General features: G+C 36.7%; 1 protein-coding gene across 5 annotated transcripts in view; it reads left to right on the top strand.

The window, feature by feature from the left end:
* Positions 1–446: 446 nt before the first annotated feature.
* COMMD10 (COMM domain containing 10) overlaps positions 447–25,115 on the top strand; it is a 165,214-nt gene continuing 140,545 nt past the window's right edge. For 2 of the 5 annotated variants that reach the window (XM_032627435.1, XM_032627439.1), the window contains exons 1-4: positions 452–550; positions 1,985–2,075; positions 10,784–10,894; positions 13,143–13,298. In XM_032627435.1, the coding sequence (XP_032483326.1) occupies positions 510–550; positions 1,985–2,075; positions 10,784–10,894; positions 13,143–13,298 (399 nt within the window). In that variant the 5' untranslated portion in view covers positions 452–509. The other 3 variants (XM_032627436.1, XM_032627437.1, XM_032627438.1) reach the window with 3 other exon arrangements.

Genomic DNA, 25,115 nt, shown 5'->3' with positions numbered 1-25,115 from the left:
GGGGCACTGCAGAGCTCCAGGGATGTAGATACAGGAAGGGCTGGTGGCGCAGGGCACAGGGAGGAGCTGGCCCTGGGCTCCTTCGGGGAGCGCGTACCACCGCCTGCCCATTTGCAGCGCAGGCCAGACACCGCGGACAATGCTTAAACTTTTTCTTCCAAAAAAAAGTATGTGTATGTGTACGTACGCGTAAATGTATATGTTTATACACACACACACTACCTACATAATACATAAAAATAGCCACACCATATCCAGGTATGCGTATATATATAAAATAGGCAAATATGTACATATAAATAAATTAATATATGTACAGCCTTAACTCGGAACGGCGGGAGTGGCGGGGAGGACGACGGGGACGCCCCTTCGCCCCTCCAGGATCGCAGGACCGGAGCGGCGCGGCCCCTGCGTGGCTTGAGCCTTCCGGCTTGCCGTCCGCCGCTGCCGCCGCCATTGGTTGGACTCCAGGCAGCTGATCCTGGCGGCGGGGCCAGGGAGCTTCGGGGATGGCGGCGTCCGCGGCGCTGATTCTGCGGGAGAGCCCCAGGTAGCCCCGGCTGAGCACGGGGGCAGCGCGGACAGGGCAGGCGTAAGGATGCTGCTGCTGTCTGTCGCCGAGGCGCGGGTGGGGGGCCGGGGCGGAGGGGCAGGTGCGGGGCCGCGGGTGTCCGGAGGGGCGGGCGCGGGGCTGGCGGAGTCGCAGTGCGGGCCCCGCGGGATTGCGCGAGACTGCGGGTGCCTCCACCTGCATGGTAGTTCACCTGCGTGGACTTACAGTGGGCCTGGGCACCTGAGGTCAGTACGACAGTGTGTGGTCAGTGTCACCGTTACCCGAGGCTGTATCGCAGGTACCCAAGCCAGCCTGGAGTAACACTGAAATCACGTGGAAAGGTATATTCCGTTTCCGTTTTCAGTTCTCTTTCAGACCTCCTGATTATGAGAAAGTCTCCCATTGGTCCCGGTTGGTCTTTAATACTTAAAACACGTTAATATACCTTTTCAATCAAGATAGACTAGGCCTCAGGCCAGGAGTTTTGGCTTGTAACAGTATCTAGCCAGAATTTAGTAACATTGCTTTTGTTTTCATTTGATTTCTTTTGAGTTCATTTGTTTATTTAGTTCATTTCTATTTATGGTAGGTAAGTAAGGTCGGCTGTTTATGGTGGTAGATAGTTATGTTTTAAAATAAAATTATTTAAGTAAAAGTGACTCCATTTAATGAAAAATAATAGTGCAGGTGGTGTGTGGATGCAGAAAAGTGCGGAAGTATACAGGCAAATAATTGAGGCTGGAGAATAACTTTGTGTCTAGATTGTACAGGAGTCTTTTTGAAGAAGAGAGTTGTCATTTTGAAGTTTTTCCTTTTTTGATTACTTGAGTTCTGACAGCCAGTTCCTTTTCTCACACCAATGTCCTGGGTAACACATCACATCAGTAAACCATATTCAACGTGGTGCAGTAGAATTGTTCTTACCACATAATTTAAGTTGATTATTACAATTGAAACAGGGTTTTTAAAACAGCTGTGTACTTAGTGACCCCAAATGATATTGTATGTAGTTTTTTTTTTTTTTTATTCCATTACCTGCCATGCAGCAGTCTTTTCTTTCTATTTTTGGTGTAATTGCCAATTCCCTCCTCCCACTCTTCTCAAAGTTCTGTTTTAAGTGGATATATAAACTTTCACTCCTAAATTAATACCATTCCCCACAGAGTGCAGGCTTCTCCTAGTCGTTTGCCTTGCCCAGAAGAAAGAGAAAATTTACCAGATAGACCTTTTCAACAGATATACTTTTGGGGGTATCTTTTGGAAACATCCTGCCTTTGCTGGCCATCATCTGGTTTTCTTTATTTTACTAAGACTTACCTTGTAGCAAGCAGAGTTGTCGAAATGAAAACTTACAGACAGCTGTACTTACAGTAACTACAGTACCACTTGGGGAAAACTCATTTTAAAACTTTGTTTTATGAATTTATTTAGCATGAAAAAAGCAGTGTCGCTGATAAATGAAATAGATATAGGAAGATTTCCACGATTGCTCACCCGAATTCTTCAAAAACTTCACCTGAAGGTTTGTATGTTTGCGCTTCTATAGATTATAATATATTCTTGTGATTCTACAGCAACTCTAGGTTTCTACTTGAAGTACCTTTTGCGAGGTATTGTTCTCCAGCAGGTCCTCAGGAACACCGGGTCTCTAGAAAATTTGATAATATCCCACGGTCAGAAGTTTGGGAACTTCTGTCTTCATTCAAATTAATTTTTTTAAATCATGGAACTTTTCAGAGTATATTTTATGGTAGTGTTAATAGTAAATAAGCGTGAATGTTGTGTGCAAAATTTTCCAGATGTGTTTGACCAGGGAACTGTTTTATCATGGTATTTATTTTGGGACCAAGGCTCTGTGGAACACGCTTTGGGACAATTCTGATATCATGATTTCATTCTTTGTCTTAAAAATAACTCTGTAGTGTTGCTATCAACCAGTATGTAATTTTTCATTTAATCTTTCTCTTCCACTTTTATTTTAAGAGTGTGGTTATCTTGGATATATTGATGCCTAGTAATTCATTACTTGGTTAACTTGCTAACATTACTTAGTTAACTTCTTTACCAGGTTAATAAAATTTAATTCCATTCAACATGTGTTTAAGGAGTGCCCATTAACTGCTCTGCCTGGTGCAAAGTATCACCATTAAATGAGAACCCAGACTCTTACCTCTTCTTTTTCCTGGCCAGAGACCAGTCCCAAAGCCCTGCCCTTTCTCCCTCTGAAGTATCTGTCAAATCCAAGTTCTCTTCGTAATCTGAGTTCAGAGCCTTATTATTTCTCCCTTGGACTACAACAGTTACCTTCAAACTGGTACTGCTGTCTATAGTCTTCTACCTTCTTATCACTTCTTCATGGTGCTGTTCCATTTATATTTCCAAATATTTTTTTCCTAAAAAAAAAAAAAAAGTTGATCATATCTTTACAGTGTTCAAAGCCATCAATGACTTTCCATTGCTCATGGGGAAAAGTTCATATTCCTTAACATTGTATTATAATAACGTTACAATATAGGTACAGTCTGTGTTTTCCCCACTTTGCAAGTGTTTCAGCTACCCTGGATGCTCTTTTACTGGAACATACTGTGAACTTTTCGACTTGGTGTCTGTGCAATATACTCTTTCCCTTACCTGAAATATCTTCCCTTCTTTAGTGAATAAACTATTCATCTTTCAAGGATTTGACAGTCCTACTCTCAGCAGCTCATCCTCTCTTCTTTGCTTCTAAAACACTTGGTTTGTCCTCACCTCACTTTAGTACTACATCATAAGTATTTGTTTCATGATTACAGGGTCTCTCTCTGACCTTGAATACTTTAAGTATCATGTCTTACTCATCTTTATATTTCCCACACTTGATACATTGATAGTTATGCAGTTGGCACTCAATAGCTATTCTTAGAGTTCATTCTTTTCCTTGCCATGGGACACACAAAATGAATATAGGTTCTCTGAATTCCTGCCTATAAGGAATTTGTGATGTAGAAGGAGAAACAGGAGGAACAACCACAATAACAATAGCAGCTACATTCCGTGGTGTTTGCTATTCACAGTTCCATTACCTGCTCTGTGACCGGTGCTGTTCTAATGGCTTTGTGGTATTAACTCATCTGATCCTCACAGCACCCTTAGGAAGTAAGAACTGTTGTCATCCTTATTTTATCCATGAAGAAACTGAGATAGAGACCAGTTAAGTAATTTGCCCAAGGTCACACAGCTAGCTAGTAAGGCAGTCTGGCTCCAGAATCCATCCCTCTGACCCATTACAGTAAAGCTCAGGAAAGAGTGTGAAACGGTATATAAATCAGTCCCAAAGTGAATGATGCAGGCAGTTGATACAGAGTTTCGATTGTCTGAGTTGGTGGCTGCCTTTTTTATTTTATTGTATTTTTCAGTTGAAGTATAGTTGATTTACAGTGTTGTGGGTGGCTGCCTTCTTAAACACATACAAAGTGATATGGGACACAAAACACTTATATACATCTTTTGTTCTTCATACTGAGGGAGGATGGAACATCTGCAGGAAACTCGTGACCCTCTGGAGTTGAGAAAACATTAATATCTATCTTAGAGTAACTGAATGGCCAAAGCATTCCACAGAGGTGTTTGAATGCTGTGCCTTCAGAGGTGGGGCGTGGAGGTGAGAAGGTGTGGTTGTTGAGAGCTGAAGCAGCTGAGGACAGAAACATCTGTATTTGATTACTTGCCTGCAGAAAGTCAGGAGAGAAAGTCAGGAAAGGGGCAACCCATCCCCACTCCCCCAACCCGCCCGGACAGTTTTAGGGAATGTTCTTCCAGAGGGACTCCAGTTGTGATAAGGGCTCTTACCAAAGAGTTGGCAGCGACATCTCAGATCTGCCAGCTTTCTTTTATGTACTCTTGGTCTGTCAGGTTGGCCTTTGCCTTGGGACAAGCAGAGTCCTGAGAGCGGTGAAACCGCATGCAGGTAAGTTGGTGAAGAGGTTTAGGGATTTGGTTGCTGTTCTTAATGTTATCAGCTTGACACTTTGATTTTACCAAGTTTGATCTTGGTAAAATGGGATTGTGGGCAGAGGGTATCTGTTTTTGTCCAGACTGGTTCCTTGAAATCTCTAGTAGAAATGAACATGGGGAAAATAAGCTTAGGTATAGAATATGGGCATGCCTAAGTATGGGTCTGAGCATCTATTGCTGAGCAGTCGTGGCATATAGGAATACTTGGGAATTTTGGGTGGTTTGTTACCAATGTGTGGAGGGTGCTGGTATCCTTTAATGCCCAGGAACTTTGTTTTTTTTAACTTTTTATATTATATTGGAGTATAGTTGATTAACAACATTGTGTTAGTTTCATATGTACAGCAGAGTGATTCAGTTATACGTATATACAGATCTATTGTTTTTCAAATTCTTTTCCCATTTAGGTTGTTACATAATATTGAGCAGAGTTCCCTGTGCTGTACAGTAGGCCCTTGTTCGTTATCTATTTTAAGTATAGGAGTGTGTACGTGTCAATCCCAACCTCCCTAACTATCCCTTCCCCCCTGGTAACCATAAGTTTGTTTTCTAAGTCTGCGAGTCTGTTTCTGTTTTGTAAATAAGTTCATTTATATCTTTTTTTTAGATTCCGCATATAAGCGATATCATTTGATACTTGTCTTTCTCTGTCTGACTTACTTCACTCAGTTTGACAATCTCTAGGTCCATCCATGTTGCTGCAAATGGCATTATTTCATTCTTTTTAATGGCTGAATAATATTCCATTGTATATGTGTACCTTTAAATGTCTTGCAGTGAGTAGGACAGTCCTGTACAAAGAATTGTCTCATCCTGCATGCTAATAGAGTCTGCCTTGGGAAACACTGAAGGAGATCAGAGTAACTTCCTTATCTGTGAACTTAAAAATAAACATTTGTGGCCTCTACGTTTTTAAAATAGCTGTCACAACTCATGCAATTAAAAAAAACCCCTCATATACCTTGCTCCAGAGACTCTTAGGCCCTCCCACAAAGCCTATTGATGTTACTGTGTTATATGTCTAGTTCTGCAAGATGAGGTGTCTGGATTTCTGGCCATGGCCGACTAGCAACAGCAAACTGGGGGGTGAAGGCGCTCCTGTGATGGGGCATGTAGGCAGTTGCAAGAATTAACTGCTGAGTATAGATTGAAATGGAAGAATTATGAAAATCAGACACAAGAAATACAAAAGCAAAGAAATCTGAGGGTTTTTTCTGAAGTGAAAAATCATCAGTGTATCTTAGCAGTTCTTTAGGAAACTAACTGCAGCATGGAACTTGGATGCTCATAATTATGATCTGACTTACTGCAAGAATCTAGTGTAATCCAATATACTTCGTTTACAGAAGTCTAGAATCGGTGCTGTACACTTCAGAAAGATTGCTTTTAAAAGTTTAAAATAAAAGTTCTTTTATTTGATAGATTGACTTGCGGGCACCACCATATTTCCTCAGTATGACAGATAGAGAAGTCTCATTATATTAATGTAAAGGACAGTCACAGATGTAAACCCCAGCATACAGAAGTGCCTGAGGAGTTTGTTGTGTATGGAGGGTGTTGCTGGCATTTAATGCCCTGGGACTTTAAATGTCCTAACGATGTGCAGCACGGTCCTGTTCAAAGAAGAACTGGCCTCACCTATGTGGACAGAAAAAGAAAAGAGTAGCTTATCTCTGAAAATGCATTTATTTTGTACTTAATATAAGCTGGAGGGCTTCTTACAACTTAGTTTATTAGGTTAAAATGATATATACATACATTTTAAATTATGGCACATGCAGACTACTAGGACCATGTGTTCTTCCATTGTGGTGTTGGTGTGTGTGTATGCCTGTGTATGTGAGTCAGAGCTTGGATTCTGGACCACAGGCCTCTCTTGTCTCTAAAGCCGTGCTCTGAGTTTTTAAAACCTAATTGCCTTCATAATTATTTAGATAGTATACTCTCTTCATAGAATAGAAGATCCGTATAACTTTCTGAGGAATGTGACCTGATTTCAACTATATGCGGAATTAAGATGAGTTCACTCATCGTGCATGTTAAGAAAATAAATTCTTCAAAAAAAGAAAAAGTTGGAAGAATGGATTTTTTGATTTGTTCTTTTTTTGTGCCCTTAAAGTTCAAAATAGAGTACTTAAGTGAAGTGTTTCAGTTACATTTTAAATTTCACAAATAGTTTATGAGGAAGTTTTTGTTTTAAGACATTTAAACAACGTGGACGAACTGAAATGCCCCCCTTGGCTAACTCTTGCCCCTTCCTCCATCTTGATTCTCTCCTGTGTGAGTTATCTATTGCTGAATTGCAACTTTCCCCCAAATTTAGCAGATTAAACCAACAATAAACATTTATTGTCTCTCACCTTTCCTGTAAGTCAGGAATTTAGCAGTGGCTTGGCTGGGTGGTCCTGGCTTGGGGTTCTCTTGAAACTGCTCTCAGATGTTGGTTGGGGCAGCTGGTACCTGAAGTTTTGACTGGGGTACAGGATTTCCTTCTAACATGGCTAGATGGTGGCACCAGTTAGTTCCTTGTCACGTGGGCCTTTGCTCCTGACATGGAAGTTGTCTTCTTCCAGAATGAGTGGTCCAAGAGAGGGAGGTGCTGTCCTTTTCATGACCTAGGCTTGGATATCACATACCTTCACTTTTACTATATTCTATTGGTTAGAAGTAAGTCAGTAAGTCTGGCTCATATTCAGGGGAGACGAAATTAGGCTCCATCTTTTGAACAGAGGAGTGTTAAAAGAATTTGCAGATATGATAAAACCACCACACCTCCCTAGAAGTAGTCTTTGTTGTCGATTTGGTTTTCATCTTTCCAGGTCTTTTTTTCAAGTATTAATAAATACAGATGTGCAAACATATGTGCATGCATATATAAATAGAAATTTTTGGTTTTTATATAAATGCATTCATAAGTGGCATTATACTGTTTACCTTTTTCACTTATCACTTGTATCAAATATCTTTCCATGTCAAGCCATACAGCAGTTATTCTTTTTAAATACTGTTTTTCCTTTCTGCCTGTGTATATATGCTTATGGCATATGCTTTTTAAATATATAGAAAAAATTAACATCCATTTTCCATTTAAAATTTAAGTTTTGGGCTTCCCTGGTGGCACAGTGGTTGAGGGTCCGCCTGCCGATGCAGGGGACACGGGTTCGTGCCCCGGTCCGGGAAGATCCCACATGCCGCAGAGTGGCTGGGCCCGTGAGCCGTGGCCGCTGAGCCTGCGCGTCTGGAGCCTGTTCTCCGCAACGGGAGAGGCCACAACAGTGAGAGGCCCGCATACCGCAAAAAAAAAAAAAAAAAAAAATTAAGTTTCTTGGACACTTGCTCTCTAATTTTATAAACGTGGGCCTTAAATTTCTCCCACTGAGAGGGTAAAAACGAATATATCTCCTTTACTTTCTCTTCAACACCCAGATATGTGTGGGTTACTTTTGGTACCTAGGAAGAAGTTAACCTGCTTCTGTCTGGAAGCAAATAGAGTGACTTACATTTAATATTGATCTACCCAGTGTCGTTGCCGGAGCAAGATATTGACTATGGATTTGGAACTTTGTTTCATGGCTGTATTTTATTCTCCATTTGTTGTTCTGCTCACGTATTTTAAGCACCACCTTATTTTAAGGGTGCACGTTTCATGTACCAGTGGATGGGGGGGCGATACATGTTCCCTTGTCCCCCTTCACTCCAAACCACTTTATTAATATGATGCCCTTGAAGATCTTGAGAGTGTCCCTTTTCTTGCTCTTTTTAAAAATGTCTCGGGACTTCCCTGGCGGTCCAGTGGTTAAGAATCTGCCTTCCAATGCAGGGGAAGTGGGTTCGATCCCTGGTCGGGGAGCTAAGATCCCACATGCCTCGTGGCCAAAAAACCAAAACATAAAGCAGAAGCAGTATTGTAACAAATTCAATAAAGACTTTAAAAATGGTCCACATCAAAAAAAAAAAACTTAAAAAAAAGTCTCATTTTCTTGTACATATTGAGGACACTGAAGTTTATTTTTCTATGTGCTCAATCACTATTCTTATTTTGTCAGAATATCTCATTTGGTGTACATTTAAAGGAATCAGATTGACAAACTTGGAAGTTAAATTGTACATATCCATTGAATTTAATGCAACATGTGGTTCATTGATTGTACATGAGTAATACTGTTATTCTCTTCCTCATATTGGTAAAGTCTGGTGCTGTAGGTCATTACTTCAAGAAGGTGTATGGTAGTCACAGAAATTCTGGAACTTTAAAGTCAAAACATTGCTCTTGAGGTAAGTGATTGGCATTTTGGCCAAATTGGGTTCATGCTTTTCTCAGTCATAAAACAGGTAGTAGATACTGGGAGTTCTGGTGACTAGCCTCCCCAAACCAAAAATACGCCAGCTTAGAGTTCTAACGCTGCTTCCCTTGAGCAATTGTAAAGTTGTACCTCATCCTAAGCTGTTAAGGCATGGACTTCTGAAACTTCTCCATGTAGCTGTTGGGGAGAGGCAGCAACAGGGAAAGTTGTTTTTGGTATGTGTGGATAAAGTATTTTTATTTGAAAGCAGTTCTAATAGTGTATATTTTTCATACTTGAAAAACCAGTCTTTAGATCAAGGAGATTATTTTGGAAGTGAAAGAAAGGAGACTAGCCAGAACTTATACTCAGATGGCTAACTTCTTTCTTTCATATATTGCTTATGAAAGTAATGTGTGTAATGTGTAAGTTTCAGAAAATATTAAAATTATCAAAAAGACTTAATTTCTTGCTTTATATATGCTCTTATAATAATCCATACTTTTGCAGAACTCATTAAAAAGGGAAGTTATTGGAACAATTATTTGTTTTTAATTTGTCTTTCTAACTACAGGATAGTACTCCTGAGGACATAAACTATCTATGTAGCACATAAGTACTCAGTAAATATATATATATATATATATATATATATATGTGTGTGTGTGTGTGTGTGTATATATATATATATTTTTTAATATATATATATATTTTTTTGTACTTCTGCAGTATCAGTTGTGATTTCTCCTCTTTCATTTCTTATTTTGTTTATTTGGGTCTTCTCTCTTTTCTTCTTAGTGAGCCTGGCCAGAGGTTTGTCAATTTTGTTTACCCTTTCAAAGAACCAGCTCTTGGTTTATTGATTTTTTTTCTATTGTTTTTTTCATCTCTATTATATTTATCTCCTCTCTGACCTTTATTAGCTCCTTCTTCTGAATTTAGGTTTTGTTTGTTTTTCTTTTTCTAATTCTTTTAAGTGGTGGGTTAGATTGTTTGAGATTTTTGTTGTTTCTTAAAGCCTGTATCACTGTAAATTTCCCTTTAAGAATTGCTTTTGCTGCATCCCATAACCCATTGACTTTTAATAAAATAATCCTAAGGGTTAAACTAGTTGCCACCTCTCTATCTGATGGGAATCCTGGTACTAGGTAATGGAGGATGTAGATAAAGGTTCCCAAGGTTAACGGTTGTTATCTGTTTAATGCTTCCAGGGTAGGCTCCCTCTTATTAAATGCCTGCAGGGGCTTAGGGCTAGGTAAGGTCATATACTGACAGAGGTTTTGGGGTGAGTTGGGGGGAGGAAAGAGCTACCAAAGAAAAGGAGCCCCCAGGTATTTTCTGTCTTAAAATGCTGTTCTCTTAAATGGAGATTTTGCTTTGGGCTCTTAGAAGAGTTTCTGGGGCCCATTATAATTGCATAGTATTATTACAGAGAAGGTGTTCCCCCCCCAATGTTTTTTTAATTTTCTTTATCAATTTTTATTTTATACTAGAATATAGTTGATTATAAAGTTGTGAGTAAAGATGGAGATTACTATTAATTATTGTTAACATTTTGGGGTTTTACCTTGTAGTATTGTTTTTTCTAAATGTCCATTTTTTAAAAAAAATTTTTTTATACAGCAGGTTCTTTTTAGTTATCCATTTTATACATATTAGTGTATATGTTAAATGTCCATCATTTATGTTATTTACCTTTATTTTCCACCTCCTATACATCATAGAATTGAAAATACTGGGTTTTTTTAATGAAATTTATTTGGCAAGAGCCAGGTAATGAACTGTACTATGATTTTAAGATATTGAAATTTAGAGACACATCAGTTTCTTTCTAGGATGGATTTTCTTTCTTTCTTTCAAGTTCTCATTGTCATATGAATAAATGAATCTTCTGTTGAGTATCTGAGTTTTGAATACCTGAGTGTATGCTAATAGATTGCTTTCTGTGTTGTAGGCTGAGAATAGTTTCAGTGAAGAAGAGGAAGAAAAACTTCAAGCTGCATTTTCTCTGGAGAGACAAGATCTTCACCTAGTTCTTGAAACAATATCTTTTATTTTAGAACAGGTATTTTTATTGCTCCAAATTTCCTAACCGTGGTTTGTTTACTACATGTTTGCATTGCTGTGATATCTATAACATTTTATCTTATTCTTCTCAGGTATACAGATGGAAGCTGTGAATATGTTTTATCAAAAAATTTTGATGTAGTAAAAAAATTTTGAATGTGTGATTTTTTCCCATGGTATTGCGTTCTACTAAAACAGTCTTAGTGTTGAGCAGCGTGAGTAAAGTATTTGACAATATGAGTCAAGACTTCGTTGACTTGAGACAGTTAGAAAGGATTCAGATTTATTGTTACTTGGTATAATAATTTGGAAAAAAAATTTGGAAAAATGAACACATTTTATTTAAGAAATTTAATAAATGATTTTGGAGTATCTATTTGACTAGGTTGATAAAACATTTAGAAAAGAAATATTTGTCAAAGGACCTTTTGTCATACTATTTCTTCCTACTGAGCTGTTCTTCTGCATCCCTTCTTTACATCTAAATTCAGTTCATTGTTCAAGTTCATTGTTCTGTTAAAATCACATCTCCTCCCACTGCAGCCTTGACCCCTTATACTTGCAGTCCTCCCCTTATTTGGATTCCTTTTATGCTTGGCTCATCATGGTAGAGCACATTGTTAGTCTTTTCATTATTTCATGTATGTCAATTGTGTCTCCTTCACTAAGTCTTGAATTTGTATGGGGCCAGGATCACATTTTCTGTGCATCTTATGTAAATGTAGCACATTGCTGGGCTAAAAATAATTTTTTTTTAACATCTTTATTGGAGTGTAATTGCTTTACAATGTTGGGTTAGTTTCTAATGTATAACAAAGTGAATCAGCTATATGTATACATACATCCTCATATCCCCTCCCTCTTGCGTGTCCCTCCCACCCTCCCTATCCCACCCCTCTAGGTGGTCACAAAGCACTGAGCTGATCTCCCTGTGCTATGCAGCTGCTTCCCACTAGCTATTTTACACTTGGTAGTGTATATATGTCAATGTTACTCTCTCACTTCGTCCCAGCTTACCCTTCCCCCTCCCCGTGTCCTCAAGTCCATTCTCTATGTCTGCATCTTTATTCCTGTCCTGCCCCTAGGTTCATCAGAAACTTTTTTTTTTTTTTTAAGATTCCATATATATGGGTTAGCATACAGTATTTGTTTTTCTCTTTCTGACTTACTTCACTCTGTATGACAGACTCTAGGTCCATCCACCTCACTACAAATGACTCAATTTTGTTTCTTTTTATGGCTGAGTAATATTCTATTGTATATATGTGCCACATCTTCTTTATCCATTCATTGGTCAGTGGACACTTAGGTTGCTTCCATGTCCTGGCTGTTGTAAATAGCGTTGCAATGAACATTGTGGTACATGACTCCTTTCAAATTATGGTTTTCTCAGGGTATATGCCCAGTAGTGGGATTGCTGGGTCATACGGTAGTTCTATTTTTAGTTTTTTAAGGAACCTCCATACTGTTCTCCATAGTGGCTATAAAAATAGATTCTTAATACATTCCTGTTGTTTGATTAAGTAGAATACTTGTGAAGTAAAAGTTTATTTCACAATAAACAATACTGTAGCTTTCTGGGCATTCTAGTGAATAGATACCGTTAGGACGACAAGCTGCTAGGCACCTACTACGTGCAGCCTTATACAGGTTACAGATCATAAAGATGATTATGGTTCTTATCCTTGGTGAACCTTCAGTAGAAGAAAAGGATAACTGAATAGGGCAGAGCAGCCTGGGGTTTATGAGGAAGTTTTTTCAGAATAATGTAAAAAACAACAGGTATCACTGTAAAAAAGTTTTCAGTTTTTTGTTATATATTACCTAGGAAGTTGATAGATGAATGTGGTTTTGAGAAAGTATTTCTTGGAAAAATTTTGATAGTTGGGAAACAAAACCACTATGTACTTATTTGAAATAATGAAGTGAAATAAGGAAATGAACTTTTAATTAGGGTACCATTTACATAGCCAAAGCAAAGAAGTTTTGCTGTTAAGTGGATTTAGTATTACTTAAACCACAGGCAAAAATGAAGCAGTTTAGCTTGAATAATTTAGGCCATTTAATTCTGAATCTTCCAGCCCTTGGTTGAGTATATTATTATTTGTAAAATAATAAAAAAATTTCTGCAGCAGAAATATGAAATTTTTAAAATTTAAATCATTTAAAATAATGTATTTGATTACAGTTCAAGGTCTCTGTATGAACTGTAGGGATATATATAATTTTTTTTTCCTCTTTAATAGGCAGTCTATTACAATGTGAAGCCAGCAGCTTTGCAGCAGCAGTTAGAGGACATTCATCTTAGACAAGACAAAGCAGAAGCATTTGTCAGTGCTTGGTCTTCTATGGGTCAAGAAACAATAGAAAAATTCAGGCAGAGGATCCTTGCACCGCACAAGGTATAGTATATACTACTCAAAAGATATTTTTAATGTGTATGTATGGCATAAATTATTATATCTGAAAAGTTCTGCTCTCCTATTTTCTGGAAATATTTGTGATTGGTGTTATTTTGCATTTTCACCAGCATTATATGAGCATTCCAGTAGTTCCAAATCCTTGTCAGCTCTTGGTATTGTCAGTTGTCTGTATTAAAGCTATTCTTTTAGGTTTTGTAATCATATCTTGTGTTCTGAATTTACATTTCCCTAATAACAGATTATGATGATTATCTTTTTATGTAGTTACTTGCCATCCATATATCTCCTTTTGTGAAGTGTCTGTTCAGACCTTTTGTCTAACTGTATTTCCACACTGTGACAGATAATTATAGTAATATAAATATAAAGGACAATTACAAGTGTAAATCCCAGCATACAGAAATGCATGGGTTTTGTTTTTGTTCTTGTGTTTTTAGTTGTTACAATTTGTAGAAGGTATTTGTTTTCTTTCTGTTGAGTTTTCTGAATCTTTTGAGTCCTTTGTCAGATATATGATTTGCAGATATTTTCTCTTAGTCTGTAGCTTTCCTTTTTAGTGTCTAACAGTGTCTTTTGCAAAGTAAAACCTTTAAAATCTGATCAAGTTTGATTTATCATTTTTTTCTTTTATTGATACTGCCTTTGGTTTTGTATCTAAGAATTTGTAGCTTAATGCAATGTCACAAACTTTTGTTTTCTTCTAAGTGTTTTATAGTTTGTGTTTTACATTTAAGTCTAACATCCAGTTTGGGTTAATTTTATATAAGCCATGAGGTACAGGTCCAAGTTCTTTTTTTTTTTCTGATATGGATGTTCATTTGTTTCAGCATAATTATTGATAACATCCTTTTGTTATTGAATTGCCTTAGCCCCTTTGTCAAAAATCGTTTGACATACTTGTGTATCTCTTTCTAGATTCTCTTTTTGGTTTCATTTATCTATTTGTCTATCTTTATGCCAATATCATGCTGCTTTAATTACTGTAGCTTTGTAGTAAGTCTTAAAATCAAATATTGTTAATCTGCTGACTTTGTTCTTTTTAATAATTGTTTTGGCTATTCTAGTTTCTTTACCTTTCAATACAAATTTGAAAACCAGGTTTTTTAATATCTGCAAAAACTCCTTTAATTTATAGGTCACTTTGTAGATAAATGACTTCTTAACAATATTGAGTATATCTCCATTTATTTAGGTCTTGTTTGATTTCTTATATCAGTGTTTTTCATTTTTCAGCATATTTTGTTAGATTTGAACACTCTTAACCTAAGTGTCTTTTTTGTAGCTGTTGTAAATGGTACTGGTTTTAAAATTTTGGTTTCTAGTTGTTTACTGCTAGTATATAGAAACACAATTGATTTTTATATATTGATATTGTATTCAAGACCTTGGTAAACTAACAAATTAGTTATAGCAGTTTTTTTGGTGGTTTTCCTTGTGATTTTCTTGTAGAAAGTCAGATTGTTCATGAATATAGAGATAGTTTTATTTCTTCCTTTTCAGTTTGCTCAGCTTTTGTTTTTCCTGCCTTACTGTACTGACTAGGACTTCTAATATGATGTTGAATAAGATTGGTAAGTTTGAACATCGTGCTTTGTTCCCAGTTTTAGAGAGGAAGCATTCAGTCTCTCATCATTAAGTAAGATGCTGGGGACTTCCCTGGTAGTCCAGTGGTTAAGACTCCTCGCTTCCATGGCAGGGGCACAGGTTCAATCCCTGGTCAGGGAAGTAAGATCCTGCATGCTGGGCGGTACGGCAAAAAAAATTAAAAAGAGAGTAGGATGGTGGTTACCAGGGACTGGGGCTGGGGTAGGGAAATGGAGGCAATGTTGTTCAAAGAATACAAATTTCCAGTTATAAGATGAATAAATTCTGGGGATCTAATGTGTAAAGTAGAAACAAAAAGATGCTAGGTATGGGTTTTTAGAATATGCCCCTGTATTGTTTTCATTTCTCTCTTTTTCTTTTAAACTCTACATTCTAAGAGCTCTCAAGTGTCCTCCACATCACAGCCTCATTTTTCATTTTAATTTCTGCTTTTTCCTGTATCCTGTTCAGATTTTAAGTTTTCCATTTTTTATCCCTAAAATTTTTTTAATCATCGCCATTTAAAAAAAAAATCTCCACTTCTCTTTGAATATTTGCCTATTTTTTATATTTATATAATTTTCTTCTGTTTTTTTTTCTTGCATTTATATAAGTACAGTATACTTGTATAGTTAAAAATATTTCTTTTTTCACCTCTAATAGTAAGTCATTTTTTATTGTTTTCTGGCTGATAGTATGTTGCTTTTTTAAAAGTAATATTTCTGGGGCTTCCCTGGTAGCGCAGTGGTTAAGAGTCTGCCTGCCAATGCAGGGGACCCGGGTTCAAGCCCTGGTCTGGGAAGATCCCACATGCCGCAGAGCAGCTAGGCCCGTGTACCACAACTACTGAGCCTGTGAGCCACAACTACTGAGCCTACATGCCACAACTACTGAAGCCTGTGTGCCTAGAGTCCGTGCTCCACAACAAGAGAAGCCACTGCAATGAGAAGCCCGTGCACCACAACGAAGAGTAGTCCCCACTCGCCACAACTAGAGAAAGCCCGCGTGTCGTGGTGAGGACCCAATGCAGCCAAAAATAAAATAAATAAAAAAAATTTTTTTAAAAAGTAATATTTCTTCCTTATGTTGTATTACATTAACTTCTATTGAAGAAGTAGTTTGATCAGTTGTTATATAAAATATGCAAAAAAGTAGTTGGATATGATTAATTGGTCCCTACGACACTGGTCCCTTGAGAATGTAGGAAATTATCTTTTGCCAATACAGAGTATATGAGAGGGTAGCTAATACATTTTTTAATACCTTAAATGCTAATTAAGATCATATAATAATATCAAACATTTCTTGTGTTTACGGTGGACCAAAAACTCTACTAAGTTGTGCATTATATCTTGTAAGGTCCATTAATAGTTCTAGTTTATATTTAAAATTAAACTGAGGATTAGAGAGATTAAATAATTGGTTCATGGTCACGCAGCTAAATAAGTGGTAGAGTTGGGATTTAACAAAGTAGTTACACTCCTAAGCCACTGTGCTATACTACCACCTAAATGTTAGCAGCAAAATTTTTCTGTGTCAGTCATTATGCAGGGTAGTTTACATAGTTTGTGTGTGTATATGTGTGTGTGTGTTTTATATCTTTGAAAAAGAAATAAAACTTTTGAAAGTGTACCTTTACCGTGTTAACCCAAGTGGTCCATGGTGAAGGTGAGGTGGGAATCAGATTAGGCTCTCTCTCTTTTTTTTTTTTAATTTTATTTATTTACTTTTGGCTGCATTGGGTCTTCGTTGCTACGTGCAGGCTTTCTCTAGTTGTGGTGAGTGGGGGCTACTCTTCGTTGCGGTGCGTGGGCTTCTCATTGCGGTGGCTTCTCGTTGCAGAGCACGGGGTCTAGATGCATGGGCTTCAGTAGTTGTGGCATGCAGGCTCAGTAGTTGTGGCACACGGGCTCTAGAGTGCAGGCTCAGTAGTTGTGGCACACGGACTTTAGTTGCTCCGTGGCATGTGGGATCTTTCCAGACCAGGGCTCAAACCCATGTCCTCTGCATTGGCAGGCGGATTCTCAGCCGCTGCACCACCAGGGAAGTCCGAGATTGGTCTCTCTCTTAATTGAGCCTTGTTCCTTTTATGGCATGGTACCTCTGGCAACTATAATATTATCTTCCTTTTTTGCCCTGATGACTGTTAAGATATGGTGACTAAAATAGCTGTGGATGAAAATAGACCATGTCATTTAAATTGTAACAAAAATATATGGCAGTGATTTATTATATAATGAACAAAAGTTGTGTTTGCAGAGACTGTTTTATAGTCATTTAGAGGTTAACATAAACTGTGTGGTGCTTGCAGTGGAACATTTGTGTAATTCTGAATTCAGAGAGAGTCAGATTCAGTTAAATAACAAGTTAAAAAATCAAAAGGAACTTATTTTTAATTCAGTTTTTAAAAACACCTCTTTTCATCTTCTATTATTTAAATCTAATAAGTGAGAGGCAGATTGAAAATTGATTGGATAGCTTTTTACAGGGTATGATTGAAGGGATTTAAAAATTTTATCCTATCTCACTTTTTTCTTTTTTAAATACACTTTATCTTAACCTCGTTGGACACTGAAATGTTACCACTGCTTATTAGAATCGGTAGTCTTCCCTCTTTTATCAGTGTTGACTATGTTAGCAGTGTCCTTCTAACAGGGTTTTCTGTTTGATTTTTGTTAAAATGCTTGTGTGGTTACAACATTTATTAAATTATGAATATCCTTTCAGACAGAACTTGAATACTGTGTTTAATTTTACTCCTAAAATTCTGGTTAGAGTTCCTTTATGTATATTCCTGCTATACAAAATGTAAAAACTTATATGTTAAATATTACTGACATATTGATACATCTCTTTTTTTCTGAGACCTTAAGGAAAAGAATTGTGTTTTTTTATATGATATTTTTTCTAAGATATTTTTACATTTGAAGTTCACCCTGTTCCTCAGTAACAGATATGATTATGAGAAATATACATAAGGCATATTTTTAGCACTCTGAGTAGCCTGCTCTTTAAAGGCTACTGATTCCTGTACTGATTCCTTTTCTTAAAATGTACTTGTATGTTTGTTAGGAAGATTTTAAAGATAAATTTGACAGTTGTATTTGTTTTGAATGCTCAAAATGTGTGTATTGTGATTTCGTCCTGTTAAGAGTGTTCTTAATTTTACCAGTTACATAGCAAATTTATTATTTCATTATGTAGTGAAAATTCATCATGTCTCATATGTTCTTGAGAAACCTGCATTTAAAAATGGATGGCTAGGGCTTCCCTGGTGGCGCAGTGGTTGAGAGTCTGCCTGCCAATGCAGGGGACACGGGTTCGTGCCCCGGTCTAGGAAGATCTCACATGCCGCAGAGCGGCTGGGCCTGTGAGCCATGGCTGCTGAGCCTGCGCGTCCGGAGCCTGTGCTCCGCAACGGGAGAGGCCACAACAGTGAGAGGCCCGCGTACCGAAAAAGAAAAAAAAAAAAGGATGGCTAATGTTCTTAAGATAATAATGTTCCTAAATGGTCTTTTAAAAAAATCCTCTTTAAGCAATTATAATAAGATTTACTTTGTTAAGTGTAACAACTAATTGTTTGCTTCATTAATTGTTAAATATCTGTCTTTTATATGTAATATAAGAAATTTAGATTTGACATTTTTAAAACTTAGTGTATTCTTTTGTTTTATTGTTTTCTTTTATATTCTTATTTCATTTCTTTTGGAATTCTAAGGATGGATGAATGGCTTTATTAAAAAGAGAACAGAAAATGCATACTTCATATAGCTAAATCTAAATACGTAACTATGAATACATATCTGAGTGCTTTTTCAGGATTTAAACGCTTCTTGATATTATCATCTGCATTTATAGGAAAGGTATTTTGTTATAATTATATCCATATACAAGTCAAATTTCTGCCTCATTTGTTGCATTAGTTGTTGGCATGTTAAGAATGAAGTGAAAGCCGTGGTTTTTCCATATGCTGGAATTGACTGAATGTAAATGTTTGTGAGGTTTAAATGCTGCTATATTCATTTACTGTTTTTTTATTGAAATATAATCTACCTGCAGAAAATGCAGAGATTTTAAGTGTGCTCAGTTTGATGAATTTCAGAAATTATATATACCCATTTAATCATTCTCCTTAACAAAATAGAGAAAATTTTCATCACCTGGAAAGTGCCCAGTTTTAATTCCCTCCACCTTCATACTCAAATTTCCATCACTGTAAGCTGTTTTTTTTCTGTTCGTAGAGTTACTATAAATAAACTCAAATAAGTGTCTGTCTGCTGTCTCTCAACATAATGTTTTTTTGGATGCATTCATGTTGTTACTTGTATCAGCAATTCTTTTGTTGCTGAGTAATATTTCCTCGTATGAAAATAACACAGTTTGTTTATCTGTGCTCCTCATGATAGACTTTTGGGTTGTTTCCAGTTTCTGGCTATTAGGAATAAGACTGCTATTTAACATTTGTGTATAAGTCTTTTTGTGGACATATGTTTTTATTTCCCTTGAGTAAATGTCTAGCAATGGGATTGCTGACCCCTTAAGCCAAATCTGAGGCTTTGTATTTGAGTTTTAGCCAGTCCATGCTGCACGGATTGGGAAAAAGTCATATAAATGTAAAAAGTCATATAATTGGGAATCTGTCACCATGTGTGGTTCCCTTCTTTTACAAATCTGTCACCTTGTGTGGATCCCTTCCCTTTAACTTCTTTCTGCTTTTAGTCATTCTCCAATGCCTTCAAATCACTGTTTTTAAAATATTTTGTTTAGAAGTTACACCTTTTTTTTTTTTTTTTTTTTTGCGGTACGTGGGCCTCTCACTGCTGTGGCCTCTTCCGCTGCGGAGCACAGGCTCCGGACGCGCAGGCTCAGCGGCCATGGCTCACGGGCGCAGCCGCTCCACGGCATGTGGGATCTTCCCGGACCGGGACACGAACCTGTGTCCCCTGCATTGGCAGGCAGACTCTCAACCACTGCGCCACCAGGGAAGCCCCAGAAGTTATACTTTTTATTTGCAAGGGAAGTTGATGTGATATAAACTACTTCCTACCATTATCAGATTAGGAACTCTAAAAGTGCTTCTTTTAAATTGTAAGTCTTATTCTGTCCTTGCTCTGCTCCAGATGCACCAAGTCTTTCCGTGTTGTTTATAATGGAAGTCAAAGTTCTTACAATTGCCTTTAAGACCCTACATGATCCGTAAACCCTTTTGGTCCGCTATCTTGTTGACCTCCACCTGGCTCACTTTGGAGAATTCTATTCTCTTTACCTCAGAAACTCTTGGATGTTCCTGTGGTTGGCTTCCTATCTTTTTCAGCTCTTTGTGCAAATATCACACTTATCAGTGAGCCTTGCTGTAATCATCATAGTGAAAAGTGCTTCCACCTCTATGGTACATTCTTACTTCATTTTTTTCTATAATACTCATTATTCTTATCTGGCCTTCTATATATTCTACGTGTTCATTTTTTTTAATTGTCTCTACTACTAAACTAGAAACTCCACAAGGGCAGGAATTTTTGTCTGTTTTGTTCACTACTGTATTTTCACTACTTTAAATGGCCCTTGGTAGATAGTGGGTTCTCAAAAAATAGTTGTTGATTAAATAAAAGCACACTATTCCTGCTTTACTAATTGTGCTATTTTGAGGTTCAGTTTATAGGGTTTTCTTATAAAGAGGGATATTTGTGTTTATTGGTGTTAGAAAGAAAAGTAAAGAGAGGAGGGTATGGATTATATTTTGTATTTCCTAGTGTTCTTTTGTGTTTTCATTTTGGTTGTACTTTAAGCCTTTTGTGGTTCATTTATTTCATGACTCTTGAGTTTTGCTGGAATACTAGATTCAGTCATTTACATTTTTCCTCTTTAAAAGTGGGAATATGTATAATAAGAATTGCTTTAGCTTGAAATGGAAATTCTCCAGGGGAAAAAAGGTGATGTCATTAGCTGTTGATGCAGCAATCAATTTAAAGAACTTTAGATCTAAGAGACCCTTAATCAGTCTAATTTGAAGTAGAAATGTATTCTCTGCTTTATAAATATTTGACTAAAGCCAGACCATTAACAAATTAAATTAAGATTTTACTAATGCCAAAGAACTGTGCTGTTAGCAGAATTACTCTTATGTCATAGTAGTCAGAGATGTGCACTTGCTAAATAGAATTGATGAACTTTTTCAGAGTGTTGTCAACTGTGAGAGCATTAGCTGAATGACATTTCGGTGTCCTCAAACTTGTACTATGGTCTTCATATATTCATGGTATGCAGAGGGGCAAGCAGTCTGAAGGATGATTCATTGATGTTTTCCCTCATCACTTTATAACTTGGATATGAAGACCAATTCAGTATTTTGACCAAGTCTGTGGGTCAAGGAGTATAATTTTAAGTTTCATGCCACCCTAGCAATGACACTAGGTTGACTTTTGTGGCATCTAAACTTGAGGGTATAGGTTAGAGAGTATCCCTAAGTTGTGATATTTGTAATGAAGCATTTATTACCTCTTGTAATGTGGGTACTGTATTGCATAATAGTTATCTCTGAGATCCTGACCTTGTCTTCGTATACTTATAGATGTCACAGTATAGAATTCTTTCTCTGGGAGGCAAGTAGTAGTGTGGCTTGTTCGTTCGAGGCTTACTGCCTCCTGTTCTTGCCCATGACTAGAGGATGGCAAAGAGATTGAAGATGTTCTCTCGTCGCACCTATACGTTCCTCTGTTACGGCCTTTAATATATTGTATCTTTTAAAAAATAGCATTATTAAATTATAATTTACATAGTGTAATCTGTATCTTTTTAATTGCACTATTTGGTGAATTTTGATAGCGTTATATCTGTGAGATCATGGTCATAATTAAAATACAGAGCATTTTCATCGTGCTAAAAAGTTTCCTCATGCCCCCTGGCAGTTCTTTCCTCCCTAAACCCTGGCTGCAGGAAACCACTGATCTGCTTTGTGTCACTATAGATTGTGTTTAGTAGGATTTTATGTAAATGGGATTATACACATGTACTTTCCTCTGGCTTCTTCCACTGAGTATGATTTTGAGGTTCATCTGTGTTGTTGAATGTATCAATGGTTTGCTCCTTTTCATTGTGGGTTGGTATTCTTTTTTATTGCAGGGTGGTATTCTGTCATACGGATGTGTCACAGTTTATCCATTCACTTGTTGATGGATAGTGGGGCTCTTTCCAGCTTTGGGCTATTTTGAATAAATCTGTTAACATTCATGTACACATCTTTTTATGGACTTTATTTTTATTTCTCTTGAGTAATTTCTTAGGGGTGGATTGACTGGGTTGTAGGGTCAGTGTATATTTAACTATATGAGAAGCTGCCAAACAGTTTTCCAAAGTGGTTATACTATTTTACACTCCAACCAGCAGTTTCTTCATGTCCTGGCCAACACTTGGGGCTGCCATTCTTTAAAGTTTTAGCCGTTCTAATGGGTATAAGGATGTTGAACGTAAGGATTTTGAATATCTTTTTATGTGTTTGTTGGCCATTTGTTTATCTTCTTTTGTGAATTATCCGTTCCAATCTTTGCCCTTTTTGTATAGATTTCTTTTTTTTTATTTTTCTTTTAACATCTTTATTGGAGTATAATTGCTTTACAGTGGGGTAGATTTCATTTTCTTATTGTGGTAAGAATTATTTATATAGTTTGGATACAAGTCCTTTGTCAGGTATATGTATTGTGAATATTTTATTAGTCCGTGGCTTGCCTTTTTCTTAATGGTGACTTTTGAAGAACAGAATTTTTTATTTTGATGAAGTCTAGTTTTCTAATTTTTTTCTTTTATGGTTCATAATTTTATGGCTCTCTTTAAAATCTTTGCCTATCCTAAGATCACAAAGATTCCCTTTTATGTTTTCTTCTAGAAGTTTGATGATTTTAGCACTTACATTTAGGTCTGTGATCCATTTTGAGTTCATTTTTGTGTTTGGTGTTAGGTAGAGGTTGTTCTTTATTTTGTTTCCATGTAGATAACTAGTTGTTCCAGCATCATGTACCTTGGTACCTTTGTTAGAAGTCAGTTGATGGGTCTTTATGTCTATCCTTTGCCAATGCCACATTGTCTTTTATTGCTGTAGTTTTATATTCTTCAAGTGAGGTAATATAGCTCCTCCAACTCTTTAAAAAAATTGGTTTGACACTTTTAGGTCATTTGCCTTTCCATTTAAATTTTAGAATCAGCTTGTCAGTTTCTATTTAAAAATTCCTGCTGGGGAATTAATTAGATTGTCCTAAATTCTATAGATCATTTCTGGAAGAACTGACATCTTAATAATATTGAATCTTTAAATTCATGAGCATGGTATATCTCTCCATTTATTGATACCTTCTTTAATTTATTCCAATAATGTTTGTAGTTTTTCCAGTGACCAGGATTTGCACAAATTTTGTTATCCTTATGCTATAGACTGAATGTTTGTGTCTCTTCAAGATTTGTATGTTGAAACCTCACCCCCCATGGTGATGATATTAGGAGGTAGGACCTTTAGGGGGTGATTAGGTAATAAGGAAAGAACCCTAATGAATGGGATTAGTGCCCTTATAAAGAGGCCCTAGAGAACTCCCTTGCCTCCTTCTGCCATGTGAGGATACAAGAAGTCTGCAGTCTGGAAGAGGGCCCTCGCTCAACCTTGCTGGCACTGTTATCTCAGACTTCCAATCTCCACAACTGTGAGAAATAAATGTTGTTATTACTAAGCTATGCAGTCTGTGGTATTTTGTTTTAATGGTCTGAACAGACTAAGACTGTGTATTTTCATGATTTTGGTTGCCACTAAAAATGGAATTGCATTTTTGACATTTTCCAATTGTTTCTTTCTAGTATATTGAAAACTATTGATGTTTCATATTAACCTTTTACCATAACTTTCTTAAAATTGGCCATTCGTTTTAGTAGCTTTTTTGCAGTTACTTAGGATTTTCTACATATGTGTTATATCAAAATTACTTTTGTATATGTTTGTCTTCATCACTAGACTTGGAGCTTTTGGGACAGAGATTGTAAGTTTATTGATTTTTATGTCCCCAGCATCTATGACGGTACAAAAGTCAGGTCTGTGCTCTTCTGGTTTTTCTCCTTTCTGGCTGCTTCTTTTAGTCAGTCATATTTGCTACTTTCTTCTCATTTCTGCAACCTCTAAATTTTGTATTGTGCCAGGAGTCAGTCCCTGATCCTCTTCTCTTTTCTTTTGTACTTCCCTGGCAATCACATCTAGGCTTCTGGGTTTAAAAACTATTTTCTAATAAAACATTTTTTCTCTAGCCTACTTGATAGTTTCATTGGATATAGAATAGGCATCTCAAGCTTAACATTAAAAAAGTAAACTGATCTTTGGGTCATTCCTCTTGAAACTGTTCCTGTAGTTTTCTCATCTCAGTTAATGGTAAACTTGTTTTTGTTTTTTCATTTGCATAGGCCAGTCTTTATATCATTGTGCCATTATTATTTAAAACTGGATAGAAGACTAGGATGAAAGTCTGATTCTACTGATAAGAAGTGTAAGTTTCATCAGCATACAATTTGTGGTATTTACATAAAGATGGGAATCATTAGCGTCCTGAAAACAACAGGCTTTTTCTCAAATTATATGCTTGTTGAGTTAAGGCTGATACCTATTGTATATAATAGTTAAGAAAACCACGTATATAAAATGCCAGAAATTGAAGATGTTTCTTAATGCCAAGGTATTATTTGTTTTTAGCCATTTAGGACTGGAATTTATTATTTTTTGAGTTTTAGATATTCCTCTAGTTAGGACAAAAGTAGGGAACCACTTGCATTCCTTCTGTTAAATTACTTGGTAATTTAATCACCATTTATAATTTTATTATATTTGCAGATTTGTTCTAAGTCCCAAACAAATAGATTTTTTAGAATCTGATTTTATAAATAGGGCACTGCCGGCTTAAAAATGGGGAATAAAATTTGGCATCTCCCGGAGGGCCTCCAAATGACAGCCTGTTTAAATTTTTGCTGATTTGATTAATGAACCTATTTGAGCAGATTATAAATGCCTTCTTCATTTCTTCTACAGCATTTGCTTTCCAAAGGAAAAAGGTGAAAATTTGAGGTATAATCATCAGTGCCTTTATTGTTCACTGGTACATAGAATGTTTCCAATGAAATGTACTCCTAAATTGGTGCTGTCATCTTGTGTCCTTAGGCAAACTCCTTAGATACATATATTAAGAAAATAGA

The sequence above is a fragment of the Phocoena sinus genome, chromosome 3, assembly GCF_008692025.1.
Source record: "Phocoena sinus isolate mPhoSin1 chromosome 3, mPhoSin1.pri, whole genome shotgun sequence".
NCBI classification, from domain to species: domain Eukaryota; kingdom Metazoa; phylum Chordata; class Mammalia; order Artiodactyla; family Phocoenidae; genus Phocoena; species Phocoena sinus.
The sequence above is the reverse complement of the archived record's forward strand: the minus strand, read 5'-3'. Positions and strand labels throughout refer to the sequence as shown.